Source organism: Euleptes europaea, chromosome 14 (assembly GCF_029931775.1).
Source record: "Euleptes europaea isolate rEulEur1 chromosome 14, rEulEur1.hap1, whole genome shotgun sequence".
Taxonomy (NCBI): domain Eukaryota; kingdom Metazoa; phylum Chordata; class Lepidosauria; order Squamata; family Sphaerodactylidae; genus Euleptes; species Euleptes europaea.
In genome coordinates, this window is record NC_079325.1 from 39,057,517 (window position 1) to 39,080,360 (window position 22,844).

General features: G+C 44.2%; 1 protein-coding gene across 1 annotated transcript in view; it reads left to right on the forward strand.

The window, feature by feature from the left end:
- Positions 1–7,302: 7,302 nt before the first annotated feature.
- Positions 7,303–22,844, forward strand: part of FKBP15 (FKBP prolyl isomerase family member 15) — a 35,523-nt gene continuing 19,981 nt past the window's right edge. The window contains exons 1-12 of the mRNA XM_056860982.1: positions 7,303–7,454; positions 10,660–10,769; positions 12,170–12,263; positions 13,515–13,584; positions 14,067–14,141; positions 15,699–15,797; positions 17,491–17,640; positions 18,291–18,359; positions 19,721–19,864; positions 19,984–20,126; positions 21,508–21,556; positions 22,236–22,355. Of these exons, the coding sequence (XP_056716960.1) occupies positions 7,402–7,454; positions 10,660–10,769; positions 12,170–12,263; positions 13,515–13,584; positions 14,067–14,141; positions 15,699–15,797; positions 17,491–17,640; positions 18,291–18,359; positions 19,721–19,864; positions 19,984–20,126; positions 21,508–21,556; positions 22,236–22,355 (1,176 nt within the window). The 5' untranslated portion in view covers positions 7,303–7,401. The remainder of the gene's footprint in view (positions 7,455–10,659; positions 10,770–12,169; positions 12,264–13,514; positions 13,585–14,066; positions 14,142–15,698; positions 15,798–17,490; positions 17,641–18,290; positions 18,360–19,720; positions 19,865–19,983; positions 20,127–21,507; positions 21,557–22,235; positions 22,356–22,844) is intronic.

The following is a 22,844-nucleotide window of genomic DNA, read 5'->3' on the forward strand; positions in this document are numbered from 1 at the left end:
AATATATTCACAGTCAATTCTTTGGAGTTAATATAATTGCACTGTCTGGAGCCTGCTCCATCCTTCAACTCTGTCGTATTCCTCCAGTTATCTTTCATTATTGGCCAACATTAGCATAAAGCCCCTGCTTAAGACATTCTCAATTCAATGTGCAAAGAATAAGAAACCCATCCAGTAGTCCATGAGGCTCTTACCTCTTTCCTGTTTCACTGGAGGTTAAGAAGAGCTGTTGTTGAAGCAATGGGATTGTCAAGCTGAGGACAGATTTTCACCTTGGTCTGGTTCAGCACTACTCTCAAAACTCCCAGTTAGCACAAGTTCCAGCTGCAGCAAAGGTTACCTGGGTGCCTGTTCACTGCCAACAAAGAAAAATGAAACTGTTTACCCAGAAGAATGCCAACACTCAGAGAGAGACCTGGAAACATGAATGGCACTTGGCAAGAGGCAGAAAGACGCTTCCATAGCATTAATTTCATACTTTCTTCTCGCATGGACATTCTTGGCCTGCTAAATACACTATCCAAGGTCAGATGGGTCATGCACCGCACAAGAAGCAGTCCTTGTGACTTGGATTTTGCTGAAGCGCGCGTGTGTGTGGATTGTAGTCTAAAACATCAAAGAAAAAGCAGCAAGATCCCAGCTCACCTCCTGGGCCTCTCTCTGTGCAGGCTCTGGATGGCAAGCATTACAGGAGCAGTGTTAGGGGAATGACAAGCGTGCTGTTTGTTTCCCCTAAAAACTGATACTATGAGATGGTAAGCAGCAGTTTGGTCCATTTTATATGACTATTCAAAGGTGTTTAGAATAAGACACAAATCTTCATTCGTACCAATTTTATTACATTATTTATAGCTCAACTTTTTCACTTGGACTCAAGGCGAATTACACAAACTCGACAGGATAGGACATTCAATAAACAATGCAATAGGATTAGGATTGTAGAAACCAACAAGAAGCCTGAAAACAGAACTGAAGTGAAGCATAAATATTAACGTGACACATTGAATGATGCAATGATTACATAATAGGATCCTAGTTTCAACAAGCTATACACAAGAGTGTAGACCACGGTCTCTAATAATTTAGCCAAGTAACCATATCAATCATTTAGCACAGGGCAACTGTATTGCCTGTGTAGCAAAGCCCTCTTGAATAATTCAGTTTTGCATAGTTTGCTCAAACCAGGAGAGTGGGAATCTTCCTCCTTAGGCAGGTCATTCCACAAGGTGGGAGCCACAATGGAGAAGGCACACATATAGGCAGTTGATTTTGCCCATTTGCAGGTTGGCACCTGCAGAAGACCTTACTCCAATGAATAAAATCTTTGTGCAGCATTGAGAGAGAGGTGGTCTCACAGACGGTCCAAGGCCCTGAAAGGCTTTGATGTGATAGCCAATACCTTAAACTTGAGTCAGGTAACTGAAGAGCAGCCACTGAAGTGCCTGCAGGATGGAAGTAATATGTATGCATCTAGCTCCCGATAATACCTGAGCCATGGCATTCTGCACCAAATGGAGTTTCTGAACTGATTTTCATAGGAGACCAATTTACAGTGCATTACATAACTCTAGTCTAGATGTTACTGTGGCATGGATCCAGGTGGCCAGATCAGCCATATCAAGGTAAGGGGCCATCTTTCAGAATAGGCTAAGTCAGGAGAAAGCCTTTTTGCAGCTGCATTAACTTGTTTCTCCAGTAATAGCACTTGGTTCAGTATAACCCCAAGGCTCTTAACTGAGTTAGCAAGGGTCAGCTGAACTCCATCAAACGTGGGGAGCACAATGTCCTTCGAGATCGCCACCTGCCTAACCAGCATTATCTCAGTCTTTTCAGGGTTTCATTTCAGTTTGTTCACACTTAAGCTAATTTATCATAGCAGTCAGGCAGTTATTCAGGGCCTCTACCATGTCACCAGGGATTCAGATAAGGATATATAAAACTGGGTACGATCCACATATGGATGACAGCCAACTCCAAAGCTATGAATGTTTAGTCCTAAGGGCTTTCCATAGAGATTGAAAAGCATGGGGATAGAATTGCACCCTGTGGAACCCCACACGATCGGTCCCATACTAATGAAAACTGGTCTCCAACAGCAACCCTTTCAGTCTGATCCCTGAGGAATTATTTGAAACAGTCCAGTGCGCATCCCAATACCTACTTCTGCCTCCAAGCATCTCACCAAGATTGCATGGTCTATTGTATCGAAGGTGGCAGATAAGCCCAATAAGAGTAACAAAGAGGCATGGCCTTTGTCTACATTCAGACGGAGGTCAGCAACTAAAGCTAGCAGAGCCATCTCCATCCCATAGTCCGTCCTGAAGCCAGAATGCAAAGGGTCTGGAGTAGATGAGTTATGCAAGAAGACCTGGAGTTTGTCCTACTGTTCTCTCAATCACTTTGCCAAGACCAGGCAAGTTAGAGACCGGGTGATAACTGGTCACATCATGTTTCTATAGAGATTTTTTTAAAGTAGTGGACAGATTTCTGCCTCTTTGAGTGGCCACAGGTAGGTGCCCTGAGTTAGTGACTGGTTTATATAGATACTAAGGGTTTGTTGATATGGTCCTTATATGATTTTATCAGCCAGGATGGGTAAAGATCCAGAGTGCAAGTAGTAACTTTCACAAATCTTGACATCCATCATGGAAACTGAGACAAAAGGATTCATGAACAGACCAGGTGGCACATTAGACCTTTCTTCTAGAGTGCCTATATTGCAACTCATGTCCAGATCAGAGAGTACTGTTGATATTTTATCAGCAAAAAACTTGGCTAACATATCACTGCTAATTGTCTCCTTGTGAGACATCAAAGGCTCAGATTTTGGCATCAGCAGTGGAACAACTTGAACAGCAGCAATGGTTATGAGCTAGCTGCTGCTACAGTAGATTAGTAACATTTCTTTGCCACCCTCACCACCACCACTTCATAGGTCTTCCAGTGGGCTCTATAGATGATCAGATTCAGATAATCTATCAGATTCAGCATGGATTCACCTCCAGTGTCATTCTAAACATGTCTCAGCCCTCTTCAAGTCACCCAGTTCCATGGTAAACCAGGGTGGGAGTGGCTGTAGAGGGACAACTTCACATTCCACACTCCCACTGCAGCCTCAACTGAGCATGCATTTGGGATCTTAAAATCCAGTAAGATTAATGAGTCTCCATAGGTGGACCATTTTAACCGGGACCCTTCTCATGCAGCCACATTTGAGCCACATTCACCTTGGCTTTAAGTAGGTAGTGGTCAGACCATGCTGCAGGTCGAATCTCTAACCCTGAAACCAAGCCTTCCCTCAATTGCTCAGTGCAAAGAATTGAATCAAATGTGTGACCTCTTTCATGTGTTGGACCAATCACAATTTGCTCCTCATAGTGCAGTTGTCTCTAGCCCCCTGATCAGTTTGGTTGCTCTTTTCTGCCCCTTCTCAAGCTCTGCAATATCCTTTTTTAGGTGTGGCCCAAGAAAGTCAGAGAGACTATAAAATCCTGAGCTGGTCCTGGTAAGATATCCATGGCATGGATATTGAAGTCCCCCAGATCAATCAATGTAAGAATCTCCAATACCACATCCAACAATCCCTCTGCTAACTCATAAAGGTTGCCCACTGTGGAACTAGGCGGCCAGTAGTCAAGAATGCCTGATCTGTCCTTAGTCCCTAATGTAAGTAGCGTACAGTCAATGCCAATGAAAGTTTGCACTGGTATTCTGCAGAAGCTGAAGGGCTCATGGAGGATAATAGCCACATCTCCCCCTTGGCCCATTGTATGGGTTTGGTGGGGGGCAGCATAACCAAGGGGAACTAGTTGGGACAGACAAACCACATTGGTTTTTTGCAGCCATGTTTCTGTTAAGCAAGACAGGTCAACTTCTTCTTTCAACGGGTCAATTTCTTCTTCCAACACACACATAGGAGGGTCTATACACTGGCCAGATGTGCAGACCTACCATCTGCCATATTAGAAGGGAAATTTAAGAAGATCCCCAGGGTGGAGAGACTTTGCCTGTGACTTTAACACATGGGAGCTGGAAACCATTAAGCATGTATTTTTTAGATGTCCCCTCTACAAGTCAGCCCGCTTCAATATTATCGACCCTTTGATTAGGGAAATGGGCTCTGGTGATGAGGGTGAATGGACCAAAAGGTTTCTGCTGGGAGACAGCTCACCAATTACCACCCAGGTTGCAAAATATTGTGCAGTAGCAATGAAGCTACTTCGCCTTAATGTACATCCTTAATCTGTGGAATTGTAAAATTGGGTGATTCCTAATTTTGTTGGCCTTGGTTGTAAACATCTACTCTGTATGGTCAGTTTCTGTTTTACCTGGCATACTAGCCGCAAATAAAATCTATTTATTTATCTTCTAACAACATCCCCATAGAGATGTGCAGGTTTGTGCTTCACTGATCTGGTGTTGCACAATCTTCGTGCAGACAGTCTTGTCACTCCAAGTTGCTACTGCAACTACTTGTCTCCATCCCTGCACTAGCTATATGCTAAACAAAATGCTTGATGGCAACACGGAATTTTAATTCACCTGCTTCCGCTGAAGCGCTTTTCGGAAAACCGACTGGAAGCACCATAGCTGGAAAAATACCACTGGCTCCCAAACCATCAGTCTAAAGCTGGCTTTTAAAAGAAGTTAATCCACAAGACTTTAAAGGTCAGTTTTTAATTTATTTGGGAGGACTTGCTGGGCCAACTTTCTGAACAAAGACATCCTAAACTAGCAGCAAAATTGCCAGAGAACCTGGCTAAATGCCCAGGAAAAGACCAGGAGGCAAACAAGAGTGCAGATTAAGCGTCATTTTCCAAAATGCAACAGAGCAAACTGCACTACATCCCCAGAAAGGTGTTAACTCCTAGCAGTCAGCACCCCATTTTGAAAGGCAGCTCTACATAAAGCAGAGAAACACCTTTCAGGTGTTCTAGGTATCAGCATTACACTGTTCAGAACCTGGGCGATGTTCTTCTATGCGCATTCATCCACCTCTGCCCAGAGATTTATCTACAAAGTATTCAACAACCATGACCACAAAGAAAGCAGGGGTGGGAAAATTTCAAGCCACACAAGTCATCCCCGTATAACACCAGCAGAAACTTGGGAAGCTCGGCACCTGGGATTTTTGCCAGACCCGCCTTTTCAAAACCGCAAAAAAACTCCTTTTTATGTAAAATGAAGTTACAAAGGGCACAGTCACCCCTGGAATGGCATGTAAACAGTCTCACTGGTGACAGATAAATGAACTCACCTTTCCATCCCCTCCAGTCTTTCCTGTGGGATTGTCATTTGCCCTGGGCACTTTCCCCTTTATCTATTCCATCCAGCTCCAGTCCCAAAGTCTACTCCCCACCAGGCTACATCATTTTATCCAGCCTGATCACGTTCTCCTCTCCCACAAACTTCCCTTCATCTAAACCCCTCAGACCTGTCCCCATCTTCCTCTTACCCTCCCATCATCATGAAAGGACAGCAAAAGGTCTACCCCACTCCATGCTCACCCCCCTTGCTCTCTTCCGCCCTTTCGCACCAGCCATTCTCCCCCATCACTCCTCTCCACCCCACCATCTCTTTTCACGCCCTTTCCACCCACCCTCATTCTTACTGCCCATTTCACTCCAAGACCCCACTCAGTCTTGACCCCACCAGGGCCTCCACCCCACTTGCGTGTGTGTGTGATTTTGCTTTTAAGTCACAGTTGACCGAGGCAAGAGATGTTAACTTGCAGCTGGCGATTCCCTTTCCCCCTTTGAGCACTTTTCTTGCTCCCCTGTGGAGACAGACCACGATCACGTTAGTCTGTCGCTAGCAGTAGAAAAGAGCAAGAGTCCAGTAGTACCTTAAAGACTTAACATTTCTTTTTTTCAAATTTTTATTGAATATTTTTTAACAGAAAAGAAAAAATAAACAAATTATAAACAAAAAACAGTACAAAAAAAATTAAGTAACACAAAATACAAAGTACAAAATTCAAACTCAGAAGGGTATCAATATATCTTACTTATTGCAATCTTAATTATAAAATTTCTAATATTCTGAAAAAAAAGATACCCCTTCCCCTCCACCCACCAATAACAGTGACCCTTCACCCGACTTCCGTAGCTGTGTCTAATCAATTTTTAATATTTAAAAATACAAAGGTATTAACATTTCTGGCAGGGTGTGAGCCACAGCTCACTTCTTCAGGCACAGCTAGAATGTGATTAAAATAAAATTTCTCACAGGGTGTGAGCTTTCGTGAGCCACAGCTCACTTCTTCAGACACAGAATGCGATCTAGATCAGGGCTTCTTAAACTTTTTTCACTTGCGACCCCTTTTCGCCCGAGAAATTTTTACACGACCCCGGTATACAGGTACATAAAATGGGTATACAAATCAAACATTTACTGATAATAAATCATAAAGTAATTTTAAACAATTATTGGGTATACATATAATTTTACTATTTATTAAAGACAAAAGCAAATTTGCAGATTAATTTGCATACTGTTGCCGAATTTTTCGCGACCCCCACATTCAATTACGCGACCCACAGTTTAAGAAGCTCTGATCTAGATGGAATCCCATTCTAGCTGTACCTGAAGAAGTGAGCTGTGGCTCACGAAAGTTCACACCCTGCCAGAAGTTTTGTTAGTCTTTAAAGTGCTACTGGACTCTTGCTCGTTTTAAAACTCCCCTGTGGTTAACCCTCTCCCCCGCGTTCACGTGGGCCTACCCACTCCCCATCTCCTCCCTTCCCCCTCAAGCCTCTCCACCACCCCCTCTTTCATTCCCTCGTTCCCCTCACCCCACCAATATCCCTCATAAGAACCCCGCAGTGGAGAGGACAATCCAGCCGCGGCCCTCCCGGTACAAGCGGAGAAACTCACTTGTCGTCACCTTCCCCACAGCAACCCAGCAAAGCGACTCCCACTCAGCGTCCCTCCCGACCTCCTTCAAACGTGTACCCTTCTAGCGGAGGCGCTTCCTCGCCCGCCCATTAGGCGACGCATCCGTCACGTGCCCAGAAGCTCCCGCCTCCGCCCCTCGGCGCTCCATTCCTATTGGTCAAAACGCGCTTCGCTTTCTGCCCTCCCCCTCCGCCTTTCAATCTCTATAAGTCCCGCCCTTCTGGGGGCGGAGGCCCTCCTTTTAAACACGCGGCAAAAGCAACCGCGGTCACAAAAGAAGTTAGAGCTTTCCCGCGACCCGTAGCTAATCGAGAGAGTCACGTGCTTTAGTCGCCGGCCGCTTTCACTTCCTAGTTTGGAGGCGGTTACTTTGCGGGCGCTCTCGAAAGACAGCCGGATGGTTTTGTGACACTGTCGTGAAAGGAAGTGCTGTCGTCGTGTTTTTCGGCATTGCCTGCCGCTTGTGTTCTCTGGGCGGCGAGCGGCTGAGGGAGTGAGGGGAGAATGTTCGGGGGCGCCGAGGAGGATGACGCAGACTTCCTGTCTCCGACAGGCGGGTGAGGCCCCAGCGGGGCGGGGGAAGAGAACCAGTACTCGGAACCGGAAGGGGAAGAAAGGGGGGGGAGTAAGCCGCTTCCGTTCACCAGCACAACCCCAGAACCTATTTTCAGTCAGGCGTGCTTTTCTGTCTCTCAGCGTGCGCAAGGACGATTAAGGTTGCCTCTGGGCACCCGCAAAGTGTCCTTCTCTCCCAAAACACTGGAATAATCCCGAATCTCATTTCTGTGTGATAAAGGGGCTTCTCTGAAGTGGGAACTGGGTTAACCACCCTTGATAGCTTTTCATCTTCTGAAAGTGTTGGACACGTTCAGAGTTGGCCACTGGTTGGCCACTGTGTGAACAGACTGCTGGACTTGATGGACCTTGGTCTGATCCAGCATGGCTTTTCTCATGTTCATAGAATGTCTTTGCCACTTAAATAACGCATAAACCGTCTACGATGGGGCTTGATATATATATATATATATATCCTTATAAAGACTCAGTTGGCCATTATTGTGTTTTTATTGTAATTAGTAGTATACTTTTGTGTGTGTTGAGTGTTGTCAAGTCGCAGCTGACTTATGGCTGTTACCGCACTAGGTATTCCCAGCGATGTATCAAGAGTTTGGAAATGTTATTAAAAAAAAACCATCGCTTTAAAAGAGTTTTTGGATGCCACGGCTAAAAAATGGTTGAAAGACGTCTTCACAGCTAAAGGGGCCAAACAAAGTGCTAACAGTATTTTTTATAACATTTTCAAACTCTTAATACATCGCTGGGAATACCTAATGCGGTAACAGCCTATGGCAATCCTGTATAGTTTTCAAGTCAAGAGATGTTCAGAGGTGGTTTTCTATTGCCTTCCTTTGCACAACAATCCTGGCATTCGTTGGTGGTCTTTCATTCAGTTACTAACCAGGGCCGACCCTGCTTAGCTTCTGAAATCTGACAAGATCAGGCTAGCCTGGGGCATCCAGATCAGGGCAATAGTATAATTAGTTCAAGTGTATTAAAAATCTATATTCTGTACTTTATTATTGGTCACTAAGATGCTACTAGACTGGGATCTAGCTACAGTGGTAGTTAGTGGTGGGGAGAGTTTGGACTGGGATCTGAACACTGACTGAGGTCTTGAGCATGTTGTATTGTTATAGTCTCTGGTCCCTAAATTGGAATATTAATTGCTTCCATCACAGATTATTGTGAAGGTGAAACAAGCGAATGCAATCATGTCAGAAAGCTGTTCAAATGTCCCTGTTACCTTAAAACTTGATGGGTTGTTTGGAGATTAATTGTCTGGACTAAGTGACTGTTGCTCCTGATGAGATAAACCAGTAGGTCAGATTGTGCAATAGAGAAGTTTAGGTGGGGAGGGAGGGTGATTATTCATTGATTAGATCAGGATCGCAGGGATAGTTTACTGCTAGTTGAAAGGGTCACAGAGCCCTGCTCTCAGCCCCAGTCTAGCCAATGCCATTTCTTCAAAAGTGGAAGCGAGGAAAACCATTGAGATTGTCTCTGTGTTGCCAAAGGAGACTGTGGCAGCTGACAGACCAGAGAGAAATATGTGAAAACCAGGAAGAGCCTTGAGGCCCCTTAAAGGCTTTGCATTTAATGTGGCATAAGTGTTTGTGAGACAGAGCCCAAACATATTACATACATGTTTAAATCTTTCCCAACTTTAATACCAGAGGTCCTTTTACTAGAGGAGCCCAGGGAGCAGAATCTATTGGAATTCTTTTGGGTTCTAGGATACTCTGTCTTGGAGCAGGCGTTTGCACAGCTTTGGGATTGCTCCAATTTTTATTTTCTCCCCTCCCCCACCCCGTGAAGCAAGCGAGACATGTGAGGGCCATGTGATGAAGTAACCAATGAGTCTGCTCTCAAAGCCTTACTGGGATGCCTCTCCTGACCAGGAAGAAAATCCTTGAGTCTTAATCCTTCTTTCTCTGTCTCATTCTATGAGCCCTTCAAATATGCATGCAGCCGTTGCTGGTGTCTCTCCAGCAGAAATGTAAAGGAGAGCCACTTGGAGTTTGCTAGAGAACCATTTCTGCTCACAAAGTCATGTAGACCTTGCAGAGATTGCTGTTTGTGCAAATATAAGATTGCCTTTGGAAATCCAAACTGCTGTTTTGTTGCTGATACTCCAAGATTGGAAAGGATTGTGGGAGGAGGGGTTACACTTGAGAAAACTGCAATGAAGCTTGAGTTGATAGGAGTAGTAGGAAAAACATCCAGTGAGCTAGAAGCTCTTGGACAGCAATGTCAGACATGCGGCCGATGGAATATCATTGGCAGTCAGCCCATGGGTTTGTTCTTTCCGTGATGGTGCTTTTTCGATTGGTTGGGGGTGGGGGATCTGTGTTGAGATTCCTAGAATATTTTTGGTTGTCCGTTAATATAGATCAGAGTATACTATATCGGGCTCATCATTTAGCAGAACCTTGGTTTTTCACTTTTAAAACTGCAAGTTTCTAGCCCTCAAGAATTGTAAGTGTGATTCTAGTTGCAGATAGAATTAAGAATATTAACTTCTGAATGCCCATGGAAGAAGACTTGGTGTTGGAATTCTATGCAGTAGAAAAACTAGTGCACCAAGGGAAGGGTTTTCAGCTTTGTTAAAAATTATGTTTATCTTAGCGAGTTTCTGTGGAACTCCCCAAATGCTGCAATTCAGAAATTATTTTTACTTTCAATTTTCAGAAGGAGAGGTTTATGTGTCTTATTTTAAATGTGTAATCATTTTGAGGTTCCAGATGGGTTGCCTTGTTTGTGGCAGCAAACTGAAACAGGAGTCCAGTGCCATCTTAAAGACTAACAAAATGTGGTTCAACGTCAGTTTTTATGATTCACTTACAATATGCGTGATGAAGTGACCACAGACACAATAACGTTTGCTTTGGAATAAATTGTGTTACTGTTTAAGGTGCCACAGGGCTTCTTTTTTAAACAGATCAACTACACTTTTCCTAATTTGTGGCTTTGGTAGTAGCATGAAGGCAGTAGTTTGTGAGCTAGGTATGAATCCAGGAATGTATTTAAGCTGTTCTGTATTACAGTATTACAGTTTGTTTATCTGCTGATTAAGTTTTTATCCTGCATGTTTGCTGAGGAGTTCAAGGCGGTGTATGTGATTATGCATGTGCGTCGGTTGTGACTCGGCAGCACTTCTGCCACCATGGCATCAAGTGAATAATTGTTTTTCTCTCCATACAGAGCCAGGTTGGCCTCTCTTTTCGGACTGGATAAAACAGTTGCAGGCACCGGAAATGAATTTTTCCAGTACACAGCACCCAAACAGCCTAAAAAGGGCCAACCAGCTACTGGTGAGTAACTGTCAGTACTACTCTTGGGTGTTGCTTATGCAACTACTAAACAGCTTCTTACAAAATGTTGTGTTCCTTCTTTCGGTGGCTGATGCACAGCTGTAGAAGAAGCTCATGAAGTGCTGCCTAGCTAAGATTAAAAATCAGACCAAAGGGAAATTTGCCCCCCGTAGTTTATTTTCCTGCAGTCAGTTATGTCAAACAAATACTTAAGAAACATTGGGATGATTGCTATGGAATTCTTCTGAATGATAATGTAAATGCATTAATTGCATCCTAGAGATGTTTATTTGCAAGACTTCTGTTGAGAAATGTAAGTTTCTGTTAGGCCACAGTGACATTTACATGCTGGGCAGAATCCAGGAAAAGCTTGCTAGTACTGAATTTCATTCTGCTGTATACAGCGACTGGAGACAGGAGAGAACTCTTAACAAAATAACAAACCAGACACTTGGGTCTGTTGTCAAAGGTCAGCATGGTAGGGCACTTGCTGAAGTCTGCAGCTGGTGGAAGGGCTAACACTGGCCAGAGGTGCTTGGACAGTGGGCTGCCAACAGGAATGGGAAATCAACCTGCAGTGCCACAGAAGCCTCTGGAACAATCTCCCCCCTCATGTTGAGAGAGTCACCTGGATGGAACCGTTTTGTTGTTCTCCTTTGGCCCTTGCCAGAGCCAGTGCGACTTAAAGAAGTATGAAAGAGTCATGCTCAGTTCCCTCCTCCAGGAGGGTATGCATGTGCAAAAGGGGATGGCCTGCTTAGTGGGGAGCATCTTTCCCAGGGATCCCCAAAAACCTGAAGGCCCACTGTAGATACTGGTGCATATACCTAACCTGAAGTGAACTGGAACTCGATTGCATATGTAGAAATGCTACGTGGTACAGCCCTTTCCGGACTTTGCCCCTATAGAATCTCTTGTTTGGAAGCAACACGAGAATCCTCATGTTTAAGAAAAAAGTATTTGCTCATAGAACATTAGTACATTTGGTGGGGAAGCAAGGCCAGAAATATTCTCTTTAACAGCTTTCCAGTTTTTAATATGGGAGAAGATTTAGACATGCAGCCTTTTGCCTGTAGTTTGTAGTGGTACAGTCCAGAATGTTTAATGAAACCTTCTGTAGTCTGAACACAAGGTAGGGATGCATCTATGTATGCTTGTTTGTTTTTAAGGTTTATATCCACCTTTCGATCAAATGATCCTCAAGCAGAGTCAATACAATACACACACCTCCACAGCAGCCTTTAAACTTCTGGCTGGTAGCAGAGGTCAAAGCGTCCTTCCACCTTCAATATTTACAGTCCCCAGGAAACCTGGCGTTATTATTATTATATGCTGACACTTGCTGGGAGATGCTGAATGCGAAACGAAGAGCTTACACATTTCTTTGTGTACTTGTTCAGCTGCTGGTCCAGCATCACAGAAGTCACCTACTCCCACACCCATTTCAGGAGCACCGTCTGTCTTCATTGCTACAGCTGTTCATGCATATCGGTTGTAAGTAGCATAGCAGTGGGAGTTACAGTGGCTTTTTGTTGCCCAAATCCTCGAGTTTGGCATCTTCTTCCTTGCCAGTTCTACTCACCCTGCTTGAGCACTGGTTGGTCTGACCTGGCGGATTCCGCTCAGGAAAAAGTGTAGAATCACAGTGGAAGCAACACCAAAAATATCACGTAAAACAATTAGGTTGGAGAATGGGGCATGTCTCAGTGGCAGAATGCTTTGTGTTCAGAAACTGGCTGGTTAAATCCTTGATGCTTCCAGTTAAAGGATTTCAGATAGTTGATAGTGGGAAAAACTCTTTACTACCTGAAACCTGGAGAGTTACTGGCAATCTGGGTACCATTACTGAGTTAGATAGGTCTGACTTTATATAATGCAGTCGGTATATTGCATCTCTTTCACTTTGAATGGATATGACACTTTCCCCAGTGAAAATCCTGCGTAATGCAGCAGCTGAAGGACAAAATATATTGTAAGGTACTGAGCAGGGCCTTTGGGGAATCTCCTTTGTTGGGTGCTCTCCATTTTGAGTGCTGTCCTAGGACTGCCAGAACGGTCTTGCTGGGTCAGGCTTGGTGCCCATCAAGTGCAGTTTTCAGTCTCCCAGATGTTGGCATAAATAGGATAAATATTGTGGATCAGTTGAGTTTGCTGATGCACAAGATATGGTGGCATCGGTTTGCTTAGTTGGATTGGATCATTCATAGATAATAGATCTCTCAATGGCTAATTTACAGACAATATGTATTTCAGCGGCTATCAGCCATGATAATTGAATTAAGCTATATGTAGAGGCAATAACCATCTGAGTAACAGATGTCCAGGACAAACAGGAAATGAGTACTTGTATGCCTTGTTTCTTTCCAGAAACATCAGGCTGTTCACAGATGGAATCAGGATGCTGGGGGCCCTTGGCCTGATCCAATGAGACATGAAGGCATTTTGCTAATTTTGGGACCAGGCAAAGGATGAAGTGATGTTACATGTTGTGTTGACATCACAGCCAGGTGAAAACATCATTTGACATCACATCTGGGTTTTCTCCTGGCCATGACGTTGCCCCATTATGTAATGTCGCTTCTGCACTGTTCTTCTGCTGGCCTCAGAACCAAGGACAGGTGGGAGGGCCCAGCAGCAGATTAGTGCCCTCCCAAAGCAGGCAAATGGCATGCCTAAATCTCATTAATGTGGGCGCCAAGCTCACTTTTGAAGCTGCTACATAACATTATTATTTTTACAATTCAGTGCAAATGGGCAATACGTGAAACAAGGCAAATACGGAGCAGCTGTAGTAGGGAGCCACTCGACCAAAGAGGTGAGAAATGATAGTCTATCAAACTAACATGTCCTTTTGCATCTTTGTTGCATGCTTGTGGTTGCTCATCAGTTTCACTGAGTTCCCTCTCCCCTAGTTCTAATATTTGAAAGAAGTAGTAGTTCACTCTTCTCTTTCCCCATAACATGCGTAAGTTTATAAAGCGTTCTCATTTTTCTTTTCCCTCCTCATCTTTTCCCCCTTAATCTAAGAAGCCTCAAACTCCTTGCCTCATAGGGGAGGTGCTCCAGTCCCTTGATCTTTTTGGTTTCCCCTTTGCCAACTTTTAGATACCTTTTTTGACATGGGGCAGCCAGAGCTTTATAGTATAGTTGGGTTATGAGTGCTGGTTGTACAGCTGGCATGATCTCACTGCTCAGCAGCCTCATGTGTTCAAGTTACTGTGTCAATTGTGGATGCTTTTGAATGGCCTGTTCACTTTTCCCCTTTCTTTTCTCCTTTCCGTCTTTTACGGAATCCAGTACAGGATCCTTCTTTATATCAATCAGCAGCAGCAGGTCACAGCAGCCAGGATCCATTCAGGGTTTGTATTCACGGTAAGCCTTAGATCTCAGAACTACCCAGTGAGTTTGGACCCTGTGGATCCGTTCTAATTCTGGCACTTTTCTGTGGATCAAGGAACCTTCTGCTGGTAAAAGGCTGTTATGTCAGCAAAAGTTTCCTCGGGTTGGAGAAAAAGCTCCACTGTTTGCAGAACAGATCAGTGGGTTCCAACCCAATATTTCCCCCCTCGATAAATGGTTAAGCCCGTATAATTCTTTATAGGTTGAATATAGTGACAAATGGTTTCCTTTTGCCTCTTAATTTTTTAAAATTCTTTTTTGAGAATCTTAAAAAAAATGGAGTCTAAGAATAAAATATTCAAACTACATGAAGACAAAACCATCAGAACTATAAGCTCTGAATGATAGAAACAATAGATAGAAATATAACCAATTAGTGTGTGTTCATTTTAAAATCCCTAGAATATGTTTTCTGTGAATGTAGATGTATTTCTTTCTTCATGTATGATTCCCCCCCTTAAGGCAGCTGTATTCACTCTGCAGCTTGAGGAGAGCCACTTTCGTAATTACCATCAACCAAAAGAGCCACATTTACTTCTGTCCCTGGGCATGAGGCCTCAGGGAGGTTCGCAGCTTACCCATTCCTTCAGCAGTGGCTGTTTCAAGGTGGAAGCCACATACCGAACACAAGCCTCAATGGGCAAAGGCCTTGCCCACCTTTCTGGGATATGGGGCAGGTGCAATATTGTAGAACAGTGCTCAGAAAAGGCTCCCGTTGCGTGTCACAGGTGGCTCCCAAGCCACCTGAGTATCACTGCCTAATGGACAACTGTAGTAGTCCTGCCACAGCAGCAATTAACTGGATACTTGTGGCACTTAAAGATTAACAGGTTTTTACTCTAGCATAAGCGTTCATGGATGAGAGCCTGCGTCATTGGGTGCACATATTGGGTGTCCTCACTAGGCAGAAACGCAGTTGGGAAAAACAAGCTGTAAACAGAAGGGTCAGAGGGGGATATAAAATTAGGAGATACAAGGTGAGAAACCATTATTAGCAAAATAAAAATGTAATTAATTAAATTGTAATAAAGTACAAAGACAATTCACAATAGTAGTAATTTTTGGTAATGCAATTTCCCTAGTTTTTCTAAGCTAGTTAACACATGCAGTGACTGAGGAATTCCAGGTCCTGGTTAAGCCCTTAGGAGTTGCCAACCTTTCAATTGTTTCATGTTTCATGCCAGTTCTTTTTAAAAGAAAATAGCCGCCACCAATATACATAGCTAATAAAAGTTGCTTCAGCAGAACCAGCATGGTGGTGTAGTTAGAGTGCTGGACTAGGATCTGGGAGACTCAGGTTCGAGTCCGTGTTCTGCCATCGAAGTTTGTTGGGTGGCCTTGGGCCAGTCACACACACTCAGCTTAACCTACTTCACGGGGTTGTTGTGAGGATAAATGGAGGAGAGGAGAAAGATGCAAGCTGCTTTGGGTTCTCACTTGAGGGGGGAGAAGGCAAAGTATTGATGAAGTGAAATAAATAAAGCCTGTCTGCCATTTTGAATGTTGGTGGCTTTCGCCTTCCATTCACAGGTCCAACCCAACAACTACAGTACATTTTATGATGATCAGAGGCAAAATTGGTCTGTCATGTTTGAGTCAGAAAAGGCAGCCGTGGACTTCAGCAAGCAGGTGTGTGAAGATGTGTACTAAACTGGCGTGTGGAAAGGCTTCCTGGTGAAAATCTCTAATTACCAGTACCCAATAATATAAATGCAAACCTCTGAGCAAATTTATCTGGTCGCTTGTTTGGCTTCCCAGGTGAATTTCCATTGTCCTGGAGTAGCAACGTTTCTGAGTTGGTGTACTTTTTTTTTTTTTACAACTAACACGTACTTTGCTCAAGAGCAATAAATGCTTCACATACCTAAAGGTCTTGGAGTAAGAACTGTGTCCCTTTGTGTGGAGCAAGGAAAGGGAGATAACGTTGGATACAACTCCTGCCAAATCTGGAACAAGATGCTGGTAGCAAAGCTGAGTGTACCAAGACGAAGGTCAAGCATAGGAAAAACAGGGCAGGGGTAAGACAGAGGCAGCAAGAACTGAGAAGATGCAAGAGAGAAGGTTGATCAGATGTGTATGTATTTTATTCCTGATGCATTTTGGGTGTCCTCATCCAGGGAATGAATTCAGCAGTGCACTGCTTTAGTTCCTTCTAGTGTATCATATAGAGGAACTGAATCTCTAAATAGTTCAGTTGTATAGAATCATAGAGTTGGAAGGGACTACCAGGGTCATCTAGTCCTACTCCCTGCACAATGCAGGAAATTCACAACTACTTTAATTTGTGTGGGCAGATTTGTTTACTGCAGTTAAAGACTAGGGGGTTACCGCACTTTGTATTCCCAGCGATGTATTAAGAGTTTGAAAATGTTATTAAAAACATCACTTTAAAAGGGTTTTTGGATACTATGGCTTATAAATGGTTGGAAAACGTCTTCACAGCTAAAGGGGCCAAACAAAGTGCGAACAGTATTTTTATAATGTTTTCAAACTCTTAATACATCGCTAGGAATAAAAGTGCGGTAATCCCCATAGTTGTGTAGGCATATTAGACGGAAATGCAAGTTTACATCATAATTTCATCTCCTCCACTTCTTTCCTGTTTATTGGTGGTTCTCCTCCCCCCCCTTCTGTTTAAGGACCAAGAACAGCTGCAGTGTCCCCTTGCTGCTCAGGTCTGAGAGAAGGATTAACCTAGATGCTTTCGTAATGGCCAGGCCATCACTTTTTGTGACCCATTCTTGATCTATTGCCATCCAGTTGTCATCTTTGGGTCATCTGGCTGGTTACCCTATAGTTCTCTGCTCTGGCCAGAGTTTGGTGATGGCATCCTGGCGAAGTCCCTATCTGATCCACCTCAGGCTCTGGATCAGGGCTTACTGTGGGCTGAAGGCCTGATAGGCAAAAGGGTGTGATTAGTTACTTTATACTGAGGCATACAATGGACCGTGCGACATGGGACTGTCTGTTATGTAGCCTGGCAGCTCTCTGGAACAAGAAGCATTTAAAAAATAGTCCTTTTTCAGGACAGCAGGTTTAATACAAAATAATGTTCTCCATTCCTGCTTAAATTGAAAGCTCTTTGGGACAAGGACCTGCCTTTTTCAACTTGTGCTGTAAAGCACCACATACACTTGTGGTGTACTCTACATGCATACCAGACACCTTATGCTGGCATCTATACCACATTCAAAAGGTCCTTGTATTGCTTCCCACCCCCCTAACTACTGCATGTGAGTTCAGTCCCTGGTTAGTTCATATTGTGGCCACTCCTGTGGACGAGTCATACTAAAAGGCCTTGTTTCCCCCCCCCCTTTTGTAGCTGTGCATTGCCAAATATAACAGTAATCCTTCCTCTGATTCGGTGTTGCATCAAGATCTGATTGTTGGAGAAGGCCAAGGTGTGGAAATAGGAGACTCCCTGGAGGTTGCTTTTACGGGCTGGCTGTTCCAGAACTGCGGACTAGGACAGGTGAAACTCGGAAGAGGGCTGATGTTTCATTTCAGTTGATAGTCAAGAGACACTTTAGCTTCTTAACACGGGGGGGGGGGGAGGTTCACCTGAGATGGAACGCATTAGCCATGTTAGCTCGCTGGGGATTTGAACAATCTGGCTTCCCCCAAATGCAAAACCCAAATGCTTTTCAAGCCACTTCACCAAACTGGGTGGGAGCAAACGTCTGCTCAAGGATGCTGAAGTGTGAGTTGTTATCTCTTGCATCCAGTGGCCTGCATGTTCTTAGCTATGGGCACTGGGATTCACGTCCGATTTCTGTGATCAGCTCACTTGGCAGCAAGTTTCTGCCCCAGGTCGAGACACGTGCTGCCAAGTTCTAAGTCACCGGGTGAAAATTTTATTTCCCCCGGCATTTTGGGTGGGCTTCTTTTTAACTGGAAATGCTGGGGGTTGTAGTTATGGTCTCCTTATGGATAAGATATTGAGCTTCAGTCCCCCAGTCTGGCATGGAAGGCCCAATGATCCCTGAGAGTCCACTGTGGTCATTTCCCAAACACCTTGCAGTGGCGATTTGCTAAAGTTTAAATGTCAGGATTTGAAACTGTTGCCCCCCCTTGTTAAATAATACTAAGTGCCACATTCCCATTGCCCTTTGCTATCAACAGGTATTTGACTCAAATGTTAACAAAGACAAGCTCCTGCGTCTGAAGCTGGGCTCTGGCAAAGTCATAAAGGTAGGTATCCTAGCACAGTCATTGAGTTGTTTTTTTCCCTACCGGCTTCATTTCTAAACTACTGGTATAGCAGCAGTTGCTTTGAGAAATCCAGAAGAGAAATAGAATGCCTGAGCCCAAATGCGTAGACTGGCTGCTGTGAAACTTGGAGTCTCCCTCCCCCCGGAAGGCCCGCTGGGCCACTTTCCAAATGGCCTTTAGATGGTGGTAGAAAACGAAGAAGGAGCTGATTTTTATACCTTGCTTTTTCTCTACCTTTAAGGAGTCTCAAAGCGGCTTACAACCTCCTTCCCTTCCTCTCCCCACAACAGACACCTTGTGTAAGGTAGTTGGGGCTGAGAGAGTTCTGAGAGAACTGTGACTAGCCCAAGGTCACCCAGCAGGCTTCAAGTGGAGGAGTGGGGAATCAAACCCTGTTCTCAAGATCAGATTCCACCGCTCTTAACCACTACACCACCCTGGCTCTGGAAACACATTTTCTGGAAAGCATTCGGCTTGTAGCTTTTAAGTGGAACTGCCCTCAGATTTTTATTGGACTGTGTTGGCTTTTTGACTTTAAGCGTTCCTGGCTTCTCTCTTGTTCTTCGTATTTTTGTTGTAGTTGTGGCAGGGCTTTTGCAAAAGGCAGGGTTTAAATATTTGCATAAATAAGTAAATCTCTTCAGAATGACAGATGGGAAGATGTCATGACACAGTTAAGAATTCGGCATGGGGACCATTTTTACCAGCTCCTGGCAATGGCATTTGGGGTATACATTGTAGTGATGCCACCTTCTCCCTTACAAACCCACCTGTCCTCTCTGGTCATCTTTAGAGGCCCTGCCTTGGGTGCCCCTGCCATGTAAAGCTACACAGGTAACAGCTTGAGAAAGGGCCTTCTTAGGCATGGTACTGAAAACTTTGGAACTCCCTCCCCTGGGAGGTTCCTCTGTCTCCATGTATCATTGTCTTCTGCCAGAGTGTGAAGACATTTTTGTTTTGTTTGGTATACCCCCAGTAACTGTTACTGACCCTCCTCCCTGGTTTATGCTTGTGTGTTTATTTCATATATACTTTATTTTAGATGCTGTTTTGATGTTCACTTCCTTGGGTACCCTACTTGGGTGAATGTTTTGTATAATAAATGAATCCCCCCATCATGTTACTGCATTTTTAAGTTTGTGTGTATGTATTTGTTAAATGCTTGCCAAACACTTCTGCAAAACCACACTATCCATGTGTCTTTGATACTTCAATGCTACATTGGTTCCCCACAAGTAACCTTGGAATGGTTATGGATTAGTAAATGTATTTTGGTACTTCTTGTTCAGACTGTTTTCAAACTTTGTGTGTATGTGTGGTGTTTTTTTTTTTAACGAAAGGGCTGGGAAGAAGGGATGATTGGCATGAAGAAAGGAGGAAGGCGCTTTCTCCTTGTTCCACCAGCACTGGCTTATGGATCGCAGGGAGTAGCCAGCCGCATCCCTCCAGACTCGACCTTGGCCTTTGAGGTGGAAGTCAAGCGGGTGAGTAGCTCTTTCCAGACACATAGGCCTTTGTGGGGGTTATTGGAATACCCAGATCCTTGTGATGTGTTACTGGCCAAGTAACAAGGCTACATAGCATGTGACTTTTGCTCCCTTAGGTGAGGCTTGTGAAGGACTTCGGCTCCAATGGACAGAACCTAGGCCCAAGAGATTCTCTTGTGCCTTCCCCTGGGCCACACCAGGAAAACCTCTGCACAGATCCAGCAGGGTTGCTTCCCTCGACACTACCTCCAAAACCAGGGTGAGAAACCAAGTGGTTTAAGAACTTAACGTGAAATAAATCTAATGATGTTGCAAATACACCGCTGCCTCTGTGTTAGAATTTGACATTGCTAATAAGGTCCTTCTGGACCAGACCTAATCATACTGTGATCCATTGTTGTTTCCAGCCAGATGCTTCTAGCCCCTCACCAGCAGGGCATGAAGGCAGCAGCTCTCCTCTATTCTCTCCCCACTTGGTGGGGGACACTGCCTTTGAACTTAGAGGTTTCATTTAGCTTGTATGCCAGCTGCTATCACAGACTTCTCTGTAATCCGTTTGTGTATTTCCTTTTTTTTAAAAAACAAGCACAGCTTTGGCTGCAGTGAATCTGCCTGTTCTGAATTGTTATGTATGCATTCTCTGTGAGGGTTTGCTGGGGGCAGGTTCTGCAGATTTCTGGAAATTGTGGGATATCTCCTTGGTTTCAAAAGCAGCTGGTGGGCCAGTGCAGACAGAATTCTGCCCATCCTTAGCCTGTTCTATGGCATTGGGATCTCCTGGTCCCTTCCCTTTCAAAACAGATACTGCTGGAGGAGAGAAAGGAACCTGTGAAAATATGCACAGTAGGCCAGGGAGCTTTTTGTCACTGAACTGATATTTGTAGTGAAAGACCTTCCTCCATTGCCAGACAGAGAGAGAACAGATTCTGCAGTGATACCATTTCTGTTGTCATCTTTGCATTGATGGGCAACAGGATGGGAACATTATGCATTCTCCCTCCTCGCTTCCTAAAATTTTTATATAATTTTATGTAATGTTTAGAATGCTATTTTATGGTTTTAATGAACTTTATTGTTATGATGTTTTAATTGTTACCCGCCCTGAGCCTGGCCTCAGCTGGGAAGGGCGGGTTATAAATTTAACAGATAAATAAATAAAATATCCCATTTCCTTGCCTGCTTCAGCCTTGGTTTGCTCTTAATGAATGTTCCAGCTTGCTTGAAATATTGACTGCATTCAGACTTCACAACATACAGTAGCTTATGCAACACTATGCTTAATCTAAGAGACATAAGTAACAAATCCAGGTGTATGTGCCTGACCTCCCTCTCAGTAGGGAAGATATCCTTCCTAATATTGCCATCTCTGTGGCTCAGCAGCTACAAGGGGCAAGGAATTCAGATGTTACAACAAACCGCAATTAGCACAAACTGGTTAACCAACATTAGTTTGAAAACCCTGTCATCTTGACAAAGGGCAGATGGTTCTATTGGAGACCAGTATATGTTTAATGAGCAATATTTGCAATGAGCATTAAGTATATGCTTAATGAGCAATGTTTGCAATCATCAAGCATTTTAAGATTCTTGGAATACTTCTGCAATGCATAGAAGTGTTAAAGCTCCTTTCTATCTTGTAGGGAGCCTGCTGTGCGGGTGAAATCCAACTCCATCAGTGAACAGCTAGCGGTAAGTCCCCAGTTCAGCCAAATCTCAATATTTGAGAAATTTGATTTAGGGGGTTCAGCTGAAACAGATGCAGATTAGAACCCCAAATACAACATAACCTCAAATAATATCTCCCTCTGCAAAAACAAGCAGGCAGGGTATCTATGAGACCACCAGTTGTTTGAGGAACATAAATTACCTTTTTCTGCAGGTATTGCAATTTCTGGACAAATGTCAGGGATGCTCTAGTCTAGGCTGATCCTGCATTAAGCAGGGGGTTGGACTAGATGGCCTGTATGGCACCTTCCAGCTCTACGATTCTGTGAATTCTTGTAAAAGTACTCTTGGAAGGATAAAATCATGATGCAGGCATGAACAAAGCAGTGTTGGTTTTTGGTAATTGACTCACCTGTGGTTGTACCTTGATTTCACCATCAGAGAAAGAGTTATGATAATAGCACATAGCTGGGGGAAAATCTAACAAGAAAAAAGTTGTACTGTTGTGACTGTGGGGGAAAGCTGCCTTTTAAAGTCCCCGTATTGTACCAGTGAATAGTATGAATATTCCTGTCTGTCAATGGAAAACATACTTACCGCATAATGAGAAAAGAAAATGGTGTCCTATCCTGCCACGCAGGAACCATTTGGCTTTGGAAGAGCAAGCAATGGACAAACTGCAACCCTGTTTCCTCTTTCCCAGAACCCTGACGTAGCGAAAGCAAAGCTGATTTCACGGATGGCGAAGATGGGGCAGCCCATGTTGCCTTTCCTCGCAGGCACGGCTCCAGCTCAGCTTGACTCGAGCGATTCGGAGATGGAGGTGGGCTTGTTTGAGAGGTTGAGGGGGTGGGGCTCCTGCTGACATTGTTGCTGAGACTGGGGAGCTGATTCTGTGGCAGTCAAAGCGGGACACGGGCTAAAGCAGTGGCTCAGGTAGAAGCCCTTGGTGGGATGTGCCTACATGTCGTTCGGCCTTTAAATGGGATTTAAAACAAAATAACCCTGATTCTTCCTGAACTTTAAGGGTGGGACAAGCTAGGAATCCTCACTAAAATCAACATGTAATTACGAGTTGCTATTTAAGCTCTGCCAGGTCACAGTTCCTAACAAGGCCCTCTGTCAAATTAGCTGTTCTCAGAGTGGAAGGCTTGTTATGTACACTGTCCAGTAAGGTTGCCAGTTGCAGCCCAGAGTCAAGGGTGTACTTCTGAGTTCCCTGATGTCACAGGAAATGAGGCATCTACGGCTCCCTCCACCATTCCCCTCTCCCTCATGCACCTGAAGTATTAGTTATTTGAGCAGGTTGGAT